General features: G+C 34.4%; 1 protein-coding gene across 3 annotated transcripts in view; it reads right to left on the bottom strand.

Moving 5' to 3' along the window:
- The window catches only part of LOC108914444 (facilitated trehalose transporter Tret1-like), a 48930-nt gene that overhangs the window by 1021 nt on the left and 33748 nt on the right, over positions 1-14161 (bottom strand). For 2 of the 3 annotated variants that reach the window (XM_018720266.2, XM_018720267.2), the window contains exons 4-11: positions 10252-10378; positions 10011-10164; positions 9766-9951; positions 9610-9708; positions 9346-9548; positions 7402-7620; positions 7135-7321; positions 1405-3283 (exon numbers count right to left, since the gene is read on the bottom strand). In XM_018720266.2, coding sequence (XP_018575782.1) covers positions 2814-3283; positions 7135-7321; positions 7402-7620; positions 9346-9548; positions 9610-9708; positions 9766-9951; positions 10011-10164; positions 10252-10378 — 1645 coding nt within the window. In that variant the 3' untranslated portion in view covers positions 1405-2813. Of the gene's footprint in view, positions 1-1404; positions 3284-7134; positions 7322-7401; positions 7621-9345; positions 9549-9609; positions 9709-9765; positions 9952-10010; positions 10165-10251; positions 10379-14161 lie in introns of those variants that run through there. The other variant, XM_018720268.2, reaches the window with a different exon arrangement.

The following is a 14161-nucleotide window of genomic DNA, read 5'->3' as shown; positions in this document are numbered from 1 at the left end:
GAATTGGTGCACGAGTTGAAAATCAAAAACTCCAACAGTTCACGGGATGAAAGCGACAGGGCAGGTTTAGATGCAACTTTGTGTTAGATGTTTCTAAATATACCAGTGCATGCCACACTTTTTATAAATTAGTTACCTACTGCTTATGTCAAAAGACTATCAAAATTTAAATCTATACTATTCTGGATTGTTTTGTAATAAACTGTTTAACATTATTTCTTATGCAAAAAATGCATCTACATAGTGTTTTTCATGTTTGTAACTACATACTCGATAAGATTCAATGTTATATTTCAATGTCGGTAATAGGGATGCTACCCCACCTGGTGTGTGGTACTTTATAAATCTACACCCTAAAATATGGTGTTTTAACATAGCCTGTATACTAAGTTGCCGCGTTTATTCGCTAGATGGCACTGAAGTTGATAAAAAAACCTCTTGCTTTTTCCGATCTACACATAATTTGGTATGCTAGTTGTGTAATTTTAAGTAAATAATTTGATTTATTGTAGAGGAGTTTTTTAAAATAATTTATTTAAGAAAGGTCAATTAAGTATAAATAACGTATAATTATTTAAGTGAAGATTATTCGAAACCTTACGTAGGTTAGAACCGATCCTAATGCCTACTCTCAGTAGTAGTTCAAATGTACTCTTCAAATTCATAAATTAAAACTCATTGCCTAAACGATCGTCCAATCAAGGAAATTTACATAGAATCTAGTATGCTAGTAGTGTAATTTTAAATAGATAATTTAATTTATGAATTTGTTGAAAACTAACAGCATTTTTGACTTATTTGCAGTTTTTCAATCGGTGCACACTAAGAATAATTGCACCCTTATTAAACGAGTTGATAGTACAGTAAAACTGAATCGAGGATTAGAATCACATCTAGTCTATCAGTAAAGTGTAACTAGCGCTCTCTACCAGTGAGCGTAAATACAATTCTTTAAGTTCTCGTCCTAGGAAAAATCGTGTCGTAAAGTATCGGCAAATTTTTTAAACTCGATCGCTATATTTCGATGTCAGGAAACGCCTTGTATTTAATGAATATCAAAGCGTTTTTATTGTAAAATACGTCTGTCACAGGGAAGACCTACTCGATAATACCCTTAATATTATGACTACCACTAATATTAGCGGGATTGTCTGAAAAGTTAGTACGCATGCAGGTAGAGAATTAGAAAAGTAGGTTCAGGGGAATGCTCAGCTACTGGGTGATGATTTGTTTACCGCTGAATTAGTTTCGTGTATGTCGGCAGAAATTTTTGCTTGACGGTCTCGATGGAACTGCTGCATCTTATTCTTCCGCTGGCGTCTCATCCCTGCTCAGAGCTCTCTTGAAACTATCGCTTTATTATCGGAAAAAAAACACCTTACTCGAGAAGAAATAAAAGAAGCGTTATTTGCAGAATTTATTTTGATCTTTATCACAAAATATAATAAATACGAGTAGGAAAAATTTCAACTAACTAATAAAATCGATTAAAACAGTACTAACAAACTAAATGTCGAGACCTACGTAAAAAAAATATTTTGATACAAAGTTTTCCCCCTGCGGGAAATGTTTGGTCATGTTCGTCTGTACAAATGCAAAACGGAAGAGTTTTCCATGAAGCGCCATATCACACTTGACAAGTTTTTCAGTAACTAAGTACCATTCATTAAGAAACGGTGACGTATTTATCACAAAATTTATTTATAATGCCGTTTTTACTTTAATCTAAAATAAATGTGTCACACTTTCTAAGGATAACTCGATCATTCTAATTTTTAATAACTTGAAATTGTAAAAGGATAAAAAAAGAAATTTTGTTGGTTAAAATCTAATCAGATTTGTAAAAGTTCATATGAGACCTTGTGTGTGTTACAACAGACTATCGCCTACTTACATGTCAGTAGTTCAAACGTACTTTTAAAATTCGTAGTGGTCATCGTTATGAAACTATGACATATTTATCGTAAACGACCGTTTAAATTTCCAAAGCTTTACGAAATTTATTTATAATGTAATTTCAATTACGCTCAATCTGTTTACTCAAAATTCTTTTAACAAAACGTCTTGTAAATACTTCAAATACTTCACAACTTTGCAGGCCTACAAAGGCTCAAGTCTAGAAAAGGATAAAAAAAATGTATTCAAATATCAAATAAAATGATTTATCAAAAAAATGTCAATTAAGTTGTGTTAAGTGTCTAATGCCTACTTCCATGTCGGTAGTTCAAATGTACTCTTCGAATTCATAGTGCTCATTATAAAACTCTGACATATTTATCGTAAAAGACCATTTAGATCTTTAAATTGTCACAAAATTTATTCAACTTGGTTACTTTAAAATAAAGTATATTTCATATTCTACGAGATATTCTGATTTTTAGTAAAATAAAATTGTACTAAGAACAAAACAAATTTTGTCATAATTGCTTTGAATTTGTGATACAAAAAATATATATAAAAGAAAATGTATCGGTTAAAAACTAACTAGATTAGTTTTTTAATGATTTACTTTAAAAAAAAAAATCGATTAAGTTACTAGGTATAACGTACGCTTATATAATTACTTAAGTGAGGGTTATCCGAAACCGTATGCAGGTTAGAACAGATCCTAATGCCTACTTTCATGTCAGTAGTTCAAATGTACTCTTCATAAATTACAACTCGCAGCCTAAACGATCGCCCGATCAAGGAAAACATCACAGTCACTTCAAATACATTGTCAGTAAATTTAAGTGTACGAAAATACTGATTCGAATATTCGTTTTTAAGTATTGTAATCAACTAGCCTAACCTATCCGTAAAATCAAACGCTACTACACGCTGTTCATCAGCTTCTCGCTCTGCCCGTTGGACTTGACGATATCCTTCTTCGCCGCCCTAGTGACGCCCTTCTTCTGCGGCGGGTTGATCTTCTTCTTCTTCTTATCCGACATGAGGAAGATGGTGTTATCGACGAAGTACTCGGTGATCTCCGATAATTTTTTGTTGTGCGTTTCAGGTAGGACGATGAAGACGTAAATAGACGCTAGTATCGACACGACGGCGAAGAACCACTGGACCCCAGCCGTACCGCCGAGGATATAGTCTAGAGGGTAGTAGCTCTGCACGGCGATAAACATGAGCAGGTTGGCGATGCTGTAAGAGAGGCTCTGAGCCACGCCGCGGATCTCGATAGGGAACAGCTCGGCCGTCATCGTCCAGGGAATGTTGAGGAGGCCGATCATGGACGTGACGACGTAGAGGAGGATAAACAAGACCGGCACCCAGTTCTGCGTCGACGTCTCTAGAAGGGGACAACCAGAGGTATAAGCTTTAAAGTCGTATTTCAATTTTTTTTTGTTTTCTTTGTACTGCGGAAAACTTCCAAGAGTAAATGCGTTTTTTGAAGGAAATAGAATGCGTTACGATGCAGATTTTGTTAGCCCAGTCCGTTATTAACGTGTATACGTCAGCATTAGCAATTAGTCGACATTTAAATGAGGAAAAAAATAGTATCATACCATACCTCCAACATAAACTCCTAAAAAATTAAAAATTGTTCACGGTCAGCATTGTTTTATAATATTTAAAGTACGACAAATGTAAACCAGCAATTTGGTCTGTTGTCGGTATTGATCTTTGGCCGTTTTCGATGACCTTGGATGGAAAAACGCTCATCAGGGCCGTAATAAGAATTTTTTACTTTTAAAGCGTACTATTTTCATTTATTCTAAATTTCAACAAACGATTTCTAAACAAACAAACAAGCATAGTCTGCGTGCGTGGCATATCTTATGATTTCTGCTCATCTGAATTTGCTGGTTCACTTAAGCTGCAGTTCAAATGTACTAAATCAACAATTTGTTCCCTTAACTCAATTTGAAGGCGAATACAGTGTGATCTAAAATCGCTTCATTCTATTGACCTTCAAATATTCCAATTATTCAAAAATCTCGTACCTATTTATAAAAAATGATTAACATTTTTTGTTTTTGGCATTGATATTTTTTTCTGTATTAGTTTTATTAAACATTTACAGTGTGTTTCTAAAAACCAGCTGTTTTAGACTATATCTTTATAGGAAATCGTTTTGACGTTGTGCACTCCAAGTTTGTGGATATATTTAGGAAACACCCTGTAACTGTCTATTTATAGCAAGCGTGTCATTTTAATGGCTTCAGTTTACAGAAATTTTTGAAAAATTGACAATCAAAACTATCAAATGCCTTGTTGAGTTGTTAATCTCTCTATCGTACCTTTTATAAAGAAAAATTTCCTATTTAGTTAAAAAATAGTTATTAGTTGTACAGGGGGGCCACATAAAAATCTGCTGCTTCTCACCACGTTGGTCTCACAAATAAAAAAAAGCCATAAAAGTTCAAGCCGCTATTAATACTTGCGCTCGCTTTTATTTAATAGAATGCCCTGTATATTTTTAATTATTTGCTTAATATTAGAACTAGTTTTATCAATTTCAAATTGCTACGAAATCCTAAGAAAATATTCCATCTAAAGATGAAAAAATATGTGGTGCATTGGGGGTCATATTTATTCCATCAGAAAAAATGTTCTTTTTATATTATATACAGGGTGATTTATTAACAACAATGGGAACATCGAAAGTCAAAGATACTATATAAGAAATGGTGACCATTGTCCCAAACATGCCTTATACGAAAGTAGATAGTTTCGGAAATACTGGGTGTTGAAAGTTAAAATTTTAAATCATTTTTTTTGCAATTATTCTGAAAATATGTAGGTTAGGAACTTGAAAATTTGTGAAACTATATTTTTTTAAACGACGAATAAGACGCGTGTTGCAATTTCAGCGTTGGTCATAGAGGGCGCTACTAACGACCAATTTTACCGAAAATTTAGTTAATAACTTTTTACCCTGTATGTCTAACATGAAACTTGATTCAAAACCTGAAAGAGCAATCATTTTTCCATTAATTATGTATTCTTGTTTTATTTCGGTATCTCGATCCGTTTTCGAGAAAAATCGATTTAACGAACACTATGTTTTGATAATATGAGAAATTAAAAGCGAAACAAACCAAGTGTTTCTTCGTGTTATTACAACAATTAACAATAAAACAAATAAAATACGTAATTATGATTTAAAGTAATTGTTCGAAGAATCCACCGTTGACACTGATACACTTTACACGTTTTCTGAGAGATCTTCGAGTTTGAAACAACATATTGGGATTGCGTCTGACTTCGTTGGCAGCGATTTGTATTCTTTGCCACAACTCTTCACACGAGCCAATAGATTCTTTGTAAACTATATCTTTCATTCGAGACCAAATAGAAAAATCAAGAGGATTGAAGTCCGGACTTCTGGATGGCCAAGCAAAAATGCTTAGATGGCCAATCCAGCGATTTGGAAAAACTGCATTTAAATATGCATGCAGTGGCCAAGAAAAATGCGGTGGAGCTCCGTCGTGCATGAACCACATGTCTCTTCTTAAATAAAGTGGAACTTCTTCAAGCTGTGGAAGCATTTTTATTTGGCCACCCAGACCCGGACTTCAATCCTCCTCATTTTTCTATTTGGAAGAATCTATTGGTTCGTGTGAAGAGTTGTGGCAAAGAATACAAATCGCTGCCAACGACGTCAAATGCAATCCCAATATGTTGTTTCGAACTCGAACACCTCTCAGAATTCGTTGTGTAAAGTGTGTAAATGTCAACAGTGGATTCTTCGAACACTGACTTTAAATCATTATTACGAATCTCATTTGTTTTATTGTTAATTGTTGTAATAACACGAAGAAACACTTGGTTTGTTTCGCTTTTAATTTCTCGTATTATCAAAACATAGTGTTCGTTAAATCAATTTTTCTCGAAAACGGATCGAGATACCGAAATGAAACAAGAATACATAATTAATGAGAAAATGATTGCTCTTTCAGGTTTTGAATCAAGTTTCATGTTAGACATACAGAGTAAAAAGTTATTAACTAAATTTTCGGTAAAATTGGTCGTAAGTGGCGCCCTCTACGAGCAATGCTGAAATTACAACACGCATCTTATTCGTCGTCCAAAAAAATATAGTTTCACAAATCTTCAAGTTCCTAACCTACATGTTTTCAGAATAATCGTAAAAAAACGATTTAAAATTTTAACTTTCAACACTCTGTATTTCCGAAACTATCAACTTTCGGACAAGGCATGTTTGCGTCAATGATCACCATTTCATGTATAGTATCTTCAGCTTTCGATTTTCCCATTGTTAATGAATCACCTTGTATTTGTCATTTTCATATGCCTCAATGTTGTCAAATTTCATCGTTCTTGATTCGTATACACATTTCTTCATATCACATAGAAATTTAACAATGAAGACACACAAACACACCTTGCCGAAAAGCTAATACTGTACTACAAATACCGACAAACTAAAACAGATGTAACCAAATGAAGCTGTGATATATTCGGACATTGTCGCTTCGCCCAACGCTGTTCATTTGTTTTTTTAAGTGCCTAGCGTCCTGTTGTCATCTCATCAGGTGGATTGATATGAAGTTCACCCAAACTAAGTCAATGTCAAAGGTCGCTAATTCACAAACTAAACATAGTGCTTTAAAAAAATAATAACACGTAAATCAGGTCGGTAATTATTTTTATTTATCTTTCATTACGTACATTTTATGAAACAGCAAAAATAAATATTTTAAGCTATTTAATAAATCGCGCAAAACAGTAAATTTTTTCAAAACACTGGAAACTTTTTTAAGATTTGGCTCTTCGTTCCATTGACAAAATAATTTTGCTCTCTACCGCTCCGTTAGTTTCATACGGTTGATTTAAAAAGCGAACAACAAGCAACACTGATTGGCGCACACTTAAAATCGAGTTCGGGTGCTGCCCAGTGACGGCGTAGACAAACGTTCAAATGTAGTTTAAAAAACGAATTGACGAGCTTCGAATAAATTTTATTTTGGGCAACACCTAAGGAACTGACCCCCACTTAAAGTTACTCCCTACATACAGGGTGTCCTAAAAAAAAAAGTACTTTAAACCGTTTTGAACTTTTAATCGTTCCTTCAACGGTTACGTTTTCTCCGTTTCACAAGGAGTATTTGAAAAAATATGTATTTTCATGTGGCCCCTCCTGTATACCCACAATAAGATAAACTAACGTCTTACTTTGTTTTATCCAGTACGTGAACAGTCCCGAGAATCCCATGCAGATAGCCATGCCCAGGCCGCTGACCATTATGAGCGGCCTTCTCTGGAAAGTCCTCAGCATGTAGGTGTTGACGCAGGACATCAGCATGCGGACGGTTCCGATGAGGACGGACGCCAGATACGGGTTTATCGTGCTGCCCACATCCTTATCAATAATGTACAATAAATAAATAAATAATTGTAAAATAAAAGCGTTAAACGAAGGTTATTGTTGTTTTAATTTACCTGAAAGAACGTGACCGAGTAGAAGAGGGTGATGTAGATGCCGGAGAACTGTTGGAAGAAGAACAGTCCGAAGAGGATTATGATGGGTTTGTACCCGGTGGGCTTGAAGAACTCCTTCAGTTTCACCAGGGCGCCGGAGCCCTTCAGGCTCTGCTGCTCTAGTTTCTGTTGGTGTTCTTTTTGTAGGAAGTTCAACTGTAATTCGGCCAGAGATTCGTTCTAAAAACAAAATTATGAAGTTTCAGCGATGGATTCGGTATTGAGATTCCAGAAAACTGAGGAAACAATTCAAATATGTATCAGGATCACAGAAGGTAGAAGAGATTTTTATTTGTTCATATATCTACTAAAAAAGGACATAATTGGAACTATATTCATCTTTGTTTTCCATCTTTCTTACACTTCCTGGTCTCCTGATACCAATATTTTGTTTTTCTGCCGCTTGATGGTAAAAGTAGGTATAGTGTATTCTAAAGCCAATATTTAGTTAAAAGTCAAGTATGTATTAGGATCGCAGAAGGTCGAAAAGATTTTTATTTGTTCCACATCTATTGAAAGGACATAATTGGACATCTATTGAAAGGACATAATTGGACATAATTGGAACATAATAGGAACTATATTCATCTTTGTTTCCAATGTCTCTTACACTTCCTGGTCTCCTGATACAAATATTTAACTTTTTGACAGAAAGTCAAAAAGGTATTTTGCCGCAATTGATAGAACAGAGAAAGGTAGATTTGGAGCCATATCTATACAGTTGGAACTATATCTGATACATGTTCAATATCTTGTGCGCTTCATGTGCTCCTGATACCAAAAATTAATTTTGTTCAAGTTTATTGGGTAAAATATTTATGATTTTCATGTGAATTTCACAGCTTTGTTATCAGGATCACAGAAAGTCGAGGAGGTATTTGCCGCGCTCTGTTGACAAAAATTTACGCAAATTTTGTCGTGATTTTATGAAAATTTTGTACATTTTGAGCAGCATGTATCAGGATCACAGAAAGTCAAGGAGGTATTTGCCACGCCCAATTGAAAAAATTAACGGAAATTTTTATGACAATTTAGTACAATTTGAGCAACATGTATCAGGATCACAGAAAGTCGAGGAGGTATTTGCCGCGCTCAGTTGAAAAAAATTTACGGAAATTTTGTCGTGATTTTATGAAAATTTAGTACAATTTGAGCAATATGTATCAGGATCACAGAAAGTCGAGGAGGTATTTGCCTTGCCGCGCTCTATTGAAAAAATTTACGGAAATTTTGTCGTGATTTTATGAAACTTTTGTACATTTTGAGCAGCATGTATCAGGATCACAAAAAGTCGAGGAGGTATTTGCCGCACCAGATTGAAAAAATTAACGGAAATTTTTATGAAAATTTAGTAGATTTTGAGCAACATGTATCAGGATCACAGAAAGTCGAGGAGGTATTGAAAATATTAACGGAAATTTTTGTCAAGATTCTATAAAATTTTTATATATCTTGGGGACTACGTATCAGGAACGCAAAAGGTTGAGGAGGCATTTGTCACACTTCTAAAAACAGGAATGTTCTAATGTCAAAATTTATCTTTTTAATGAAATTGTGAATATTTTGTAACAGTTTTATATATTTTGAGGATCATGTATTAGGATCTCAGAAGCTCGAGGAGGTATTTGCCATGCCTAATAAAAAAAGAGAGGTATATTTTGATACCAAAAAACAATTTTTAACAGAAATTTTGTTAAGATTCTATTAAAATTTTATATATTTTGGGAACTACGTATCAGGTTTGTTTATAGAAATCTTCTAGACAATATTAGGAGCACAGAAAGTCGAGGTACCCGAAGTTTGATTTTCGATATACGCAAGCTGTAAATAAAAAAATAAATTCGGACTAAAGCTTTATTGAAAACGAAGAAGCTTATAATAAATGCCGGGATAAATGTGACTTACCCTATTTTCTGGTTGCGGTTGGTATTTATTGATCCACTGCAACGACTTAGCTGCCTGTTCGATCCTGCCTTTGGACACCAACCAAGCGGGGCTCTCCGGGATGAAACATATCAAAATACAGGGCACTACGGCGTAGATGTTGCTCAGCCACGCCACCGTCTTCCAGTGCATGAACCACCCCTTCAGGAAGCAAATAACCATACCTGAAACGATTTTCCACGGTTTAGCATACCCGATACTTTTAAGATATGCATAGACGCTCACCTAGAGAGGCAAAAGTTGGGGCGCAGGATATCAGCGAACCCCTAAGATCCGCCCTGCCTATTTCCGTCATGTAGACGATTGCTGGACTGGTACCCCACGCTGAAACAAGAATAAAACATTACGGGATTCCATTTTGTATCGGTAATCGACGCTTACCTGATGCAAAACCGGCAAGCAGCCTTCCAGCGATGACCATGGGCACGTTTTGGGCCAAGGCTATCAAGGACCACCCCAAGAGGCTGGGAATGGCAGCCATCTTGATCGTGTTCAATCTGCCGATGCTGTCCATGAAGAAACCACCCGTTATAGCTCCTATGGGCACCACGATTACTATAACGCTAGCTGCAAGACAAACAAATCGGTCAGGGGTTAATTCAAACTGGTATATCGTTAAAACCAACCGATCCAGGAACATTCCGTCTTGGAAGCGACGATACCATCCTCTGCCCGGAACTCGGTGTTGTTAGGGTCCACGCTCGGTATCAGGATGGCCGAATAAGCAAGGGATATACCTACTACTATGTGGTAGCTCGCCACGATCACTGCCGCTAAGATCTGGAAATAATGCGTGGCGTTTTATTGGTACATTTCAACACTACCATTTGATTTGAAGGTTACAGAAGTACCAGGACCCGTACTAACCTGAGGTACAAGGGTTTTGAAGGTTCTTCCATCGTAGCGACTAAGAGATTTGCAACTAACGATGATTTCGCTGAACTTTTCATCCTGCTTCTGCTCCTCTGCGATCGCCCTTTGGTTTTCCTGAATACTAGAAGGAAAAGAGACATTTATATAAATTTACCCAGAATAATACTCCAAGTGACACATCAAAAACTAATTTTGTTGATAAAATGGTATTTTTCAAAATCACTACAAGCTATTTTCAAAAGACCAACGGATTTGCATTTTTTTTTTCAAATTGCGGACGGTTACTTACTCCACATAGTTTCTGATATCCACATATCCACAGCGATTATTTTACATTGTTTGATCACTTTTCATTAGCCACCAATTTGCAAATTGGCTGAATTTCTACCGACCTTAAACCGTCTCTTTATTTGCAAAACATGATAAATGCTTCAGAGGAGAATATCCGATATTTTGAATATAATTAATGAATAAACAGAACCTGTGGAATTAACAAATATTATACAGGGTGGGCCACCAGTAGCGCCTCGGTGGCTAAGGACCAAATGGCAAATTTTACAGAAACCTGTTTAGGTGGGTATATGTAGACTGATTACGGCTACATTTTGAAATACTTTGAAATATACTGGGTGTCAAGGTAAAGCGTACCATATCAAAGTTATGTATTTTTAAATGGAACACCCTGTATTTTACTGCATTTTTGAAAGCACCCTAAAAAATAGGTGAACTTTATTAAAGGTTCTAGATACCTAGGACTTATTGTTTGTGAGACATTTCAATTTTAGTGAAAATTGAGGCTTAGCGTAGAAATTTAATATTAGCAATAAAAAAATAATTTTAAGGAAGCAACTTTGGACAGTGTATTTTAGTATTGTACAGGGAGTTCAAAAAAACTGCTGATTGCTTCTCTCAAATGTAAACAGCAATAACTTGGTTATTTTAAATGGGACACCCCGTATATTTTTACTTCGGAAGTTAGGAAATTTAAAACTCTTTCAAACAGTGTATAGGTTCCCTATACCTATCTCTAACGGTATTAGAGATATTTGTGCCATTTCGTTTTTTATCGAATTTTTTTGTAAGATGTATCCACGCATAGATATACAGAACCTTTAACAAAGTTCATCTATGTTTTTATGGCGCTTTCAAAAATGCAGTAAAATACAGGGTGTTTCATTTAAAAATACATAACTTTGTTATGGTACGCTTTTTTTGGACACCCTATATATTTCAAAATATGTTCAAAATGTAGCCGTAATCAACATACACGTACCCACCTAAACATGTTTCTATAACATTCGCCGTATGGTTCTAGCGACCGAGGTGTTACTGGTGGCTCACCCTGTATAATATAAGAAAAAAAATTATATATAAATATCAAACTTTTAGAAAAAAAAATGACATTTTGCCACTGTGTTTATTGATCAGTTCACTTGATTCGTAATTATATCTCAAAGCAAAATCTTCCATTTTGTTTGAAAAACGAGTAACTTTTAAGTTACTTTCTAAATTTAAAATTAGTTTTCAGCACAGTTGAATAAGTCGAAAATAAATCCAAAACTATTTGTTTGCCAAAAAGCATTTACAGGAATTTATTGTTCCAAATGCAATTTTAAATAAAATATAAACATTAAGAGCCAAAAAAAAATCATTACTGTAGAAAATTTTTTTTTTTGAAGAATGGTGAGGCCACAAATTATTTAAAAAGATTTTATTGGACTTTTCATGATACACTAACTAGTAAATAGACAGTATCTAAAATAGAATTTTGAGAAACAATTCCTACACATTTTTATTTTTTATTTTTAGTGAATCGAATATTTTTAGAAATAATTACCCAAATTAACACTAAAATTACTTGTTTATGAATGTAGGTAACGGAAGCTTTTTTTTCTGAAAAGCAATTATATTAAGATTCAAATGCCCCCAACAAATTTCCTAAACATATTGAGTTCTGGTGAATCTTCAATGATACTACCTCTCAGTATTTCTGCCAATTACAGACATATTTGTAAATAAATTTAGCAAATATTTTAATTGTCTAGATCAGTAGCCCAAGTTTAGTCAATCTATGAAATACATATTCAGAAATATTTGAGAAATGGAAAATTTTTTTTAATTTTAATTTTGTGTGTCTGTGTCCGAAATTGCCACATTATTACTAAAAACAATATTATCTATCGCTTGCAGCACTCTAGATGACTTTCATCGAGAACTCATAAATGTAAAGGCAAATGACGCGAAAATATCGCCTTTTAGGTGTATTTTATATTGTCACAATTTTCTCTTTATGAAAAAAAAAAAAAACAAGATTTAATATTAAACTATAAGGGGTTAAATAAACTGACATCACTGGTTTAAGTGTTGAGATTGATTTGTTGAACGAAAGTTTAAGCCACTTTTACATACATAGATTTTAGTTAACGTAAACAATGACTCGTATATTTGACGAATATTGATATTAGGATAGATCCTGACGTGTATGGGGCGCCTTAGTACGTCTAAGCTACGTCTAGCTTTAACGGTGGTGGGCTATTTAACTATTTACGACCGACAACTGTTCTATTATCAGCGTTTAAAATCAATGTTTGCAAGTTGGGTCACGGTCAATTTGTTACATTATTATTCAAATTGGAACCATCCAACTAGGCGTGACATTCAGACGTTTTTGGTACCGAAATCCAAAGGAAATTGTCAATATAATAATGCAAATATTGAAATATTTGTGACGTGAAAGCTAAAGTTAATTTGGTCGTCTGTTTTCAGTATTAATAAACAAAAGAATACAAAGAGCTATTTTCTTTGTGAGGTTAAGAAAAGACAAAATAAATTCAGTGAAGTTGCAGTAGGTCATTTGCATTTCCGATCGTTAGTGTGGTAACCTGTTTCAAAGTTTATTCTTCTTCTTCTTTTTTTGGCCTTCACCCAGAGGTTGTTTAGCCAGCTTTTTATGTAATTGTTTTTTAAGTTTCAACGTTTACATTCTGTGCTATTTTACATAGTTTGTCGTAGAAGAAGAGGAAATCTGGGCATCAGTGTTTGTTTGGAAGCTTGGTATTCATAGTTTTAGTTTAGAGTTTATGAAAAATAGGTGCTATAAGAAGCATTGTCTAACGTTTAAGCTTTTATGGAAAAATACTGTTTTTAGAGAAAAATATCGTTCGTATTCCTGAAACAGCCTCCCAGATAGATCTTGCTACATAGACATGGTTCTAGAATTGCGCGATTCTGTAAATATGTTACGTAGTTTCAGAATTATTAATCTACAGAGAAACGCTGAATCGACCCATAAAATGACTTAAATCAAACTGAATCTTTAATAAAAACGTTAAAAAAATATTATTTTAGCTTTCAGTGGGCCACCCTATTATCCTTGCGAATGTTATGTAATCTTGTTCCATATGTGTGTTATATGTTAAATTTGTACAAACTGAATAAATAAACTGAGTATTAATTCCTTCCAGAAATTCCGAGAAGTCGCTTTTGCGTTTAGACGTATCGTGCGGTATCATTTACCCATTTTAGACCCGCCAGAAATAGTTGTTTTTTCTAGCTTCCTCACATATTCCACTTTTTAAATAAACTTAAGGAAAATGATCCTGCAACGTGTCAAGGACAAAACATTTTGTGCTCCAAACATTATATAACGCCTATCATTTGCACGAGAAATTCAAATCAGCAACTGTTTGCTGTGAATTCGCAAACAATCCATTACACATACCGAGTGAACCTTAAACGAGCTTGTGTTATATATTTCAATTAAATTATATATTACTACAAATATTTAAGGAGATATTTAGTCGGCTCTGTGTTTCTCTGTAAATTTATAGTTCTATAAGCTACGATGAATCCGCAAGTAACATTTATTTTACAGAGTCGTAAATTATGCAATTTTGGAACCATC

Source organism: Anoplophora glabripennis, unplaced genomic scaffold (genome assembly GCF_000390285.2).
Source record: "Anoplophora glabripennis isolate ALB-LARVAE unplaced genomic scaffold, Agla_2.0 scaffold772, whole genome shotgun sequence".
Taxonomy (NCBI): domain Eukaryota; kingdom Metazoa; phylum Arthropoda; class Insecta; order Coleoptera; family Cerambycidae; genus Anoplophora; species Anoplophora glabripennis.
Note: the sequence above shows the minus strand (reverse complement) of the source record. Positions and strands in the feature narration are given on the sequence as shown.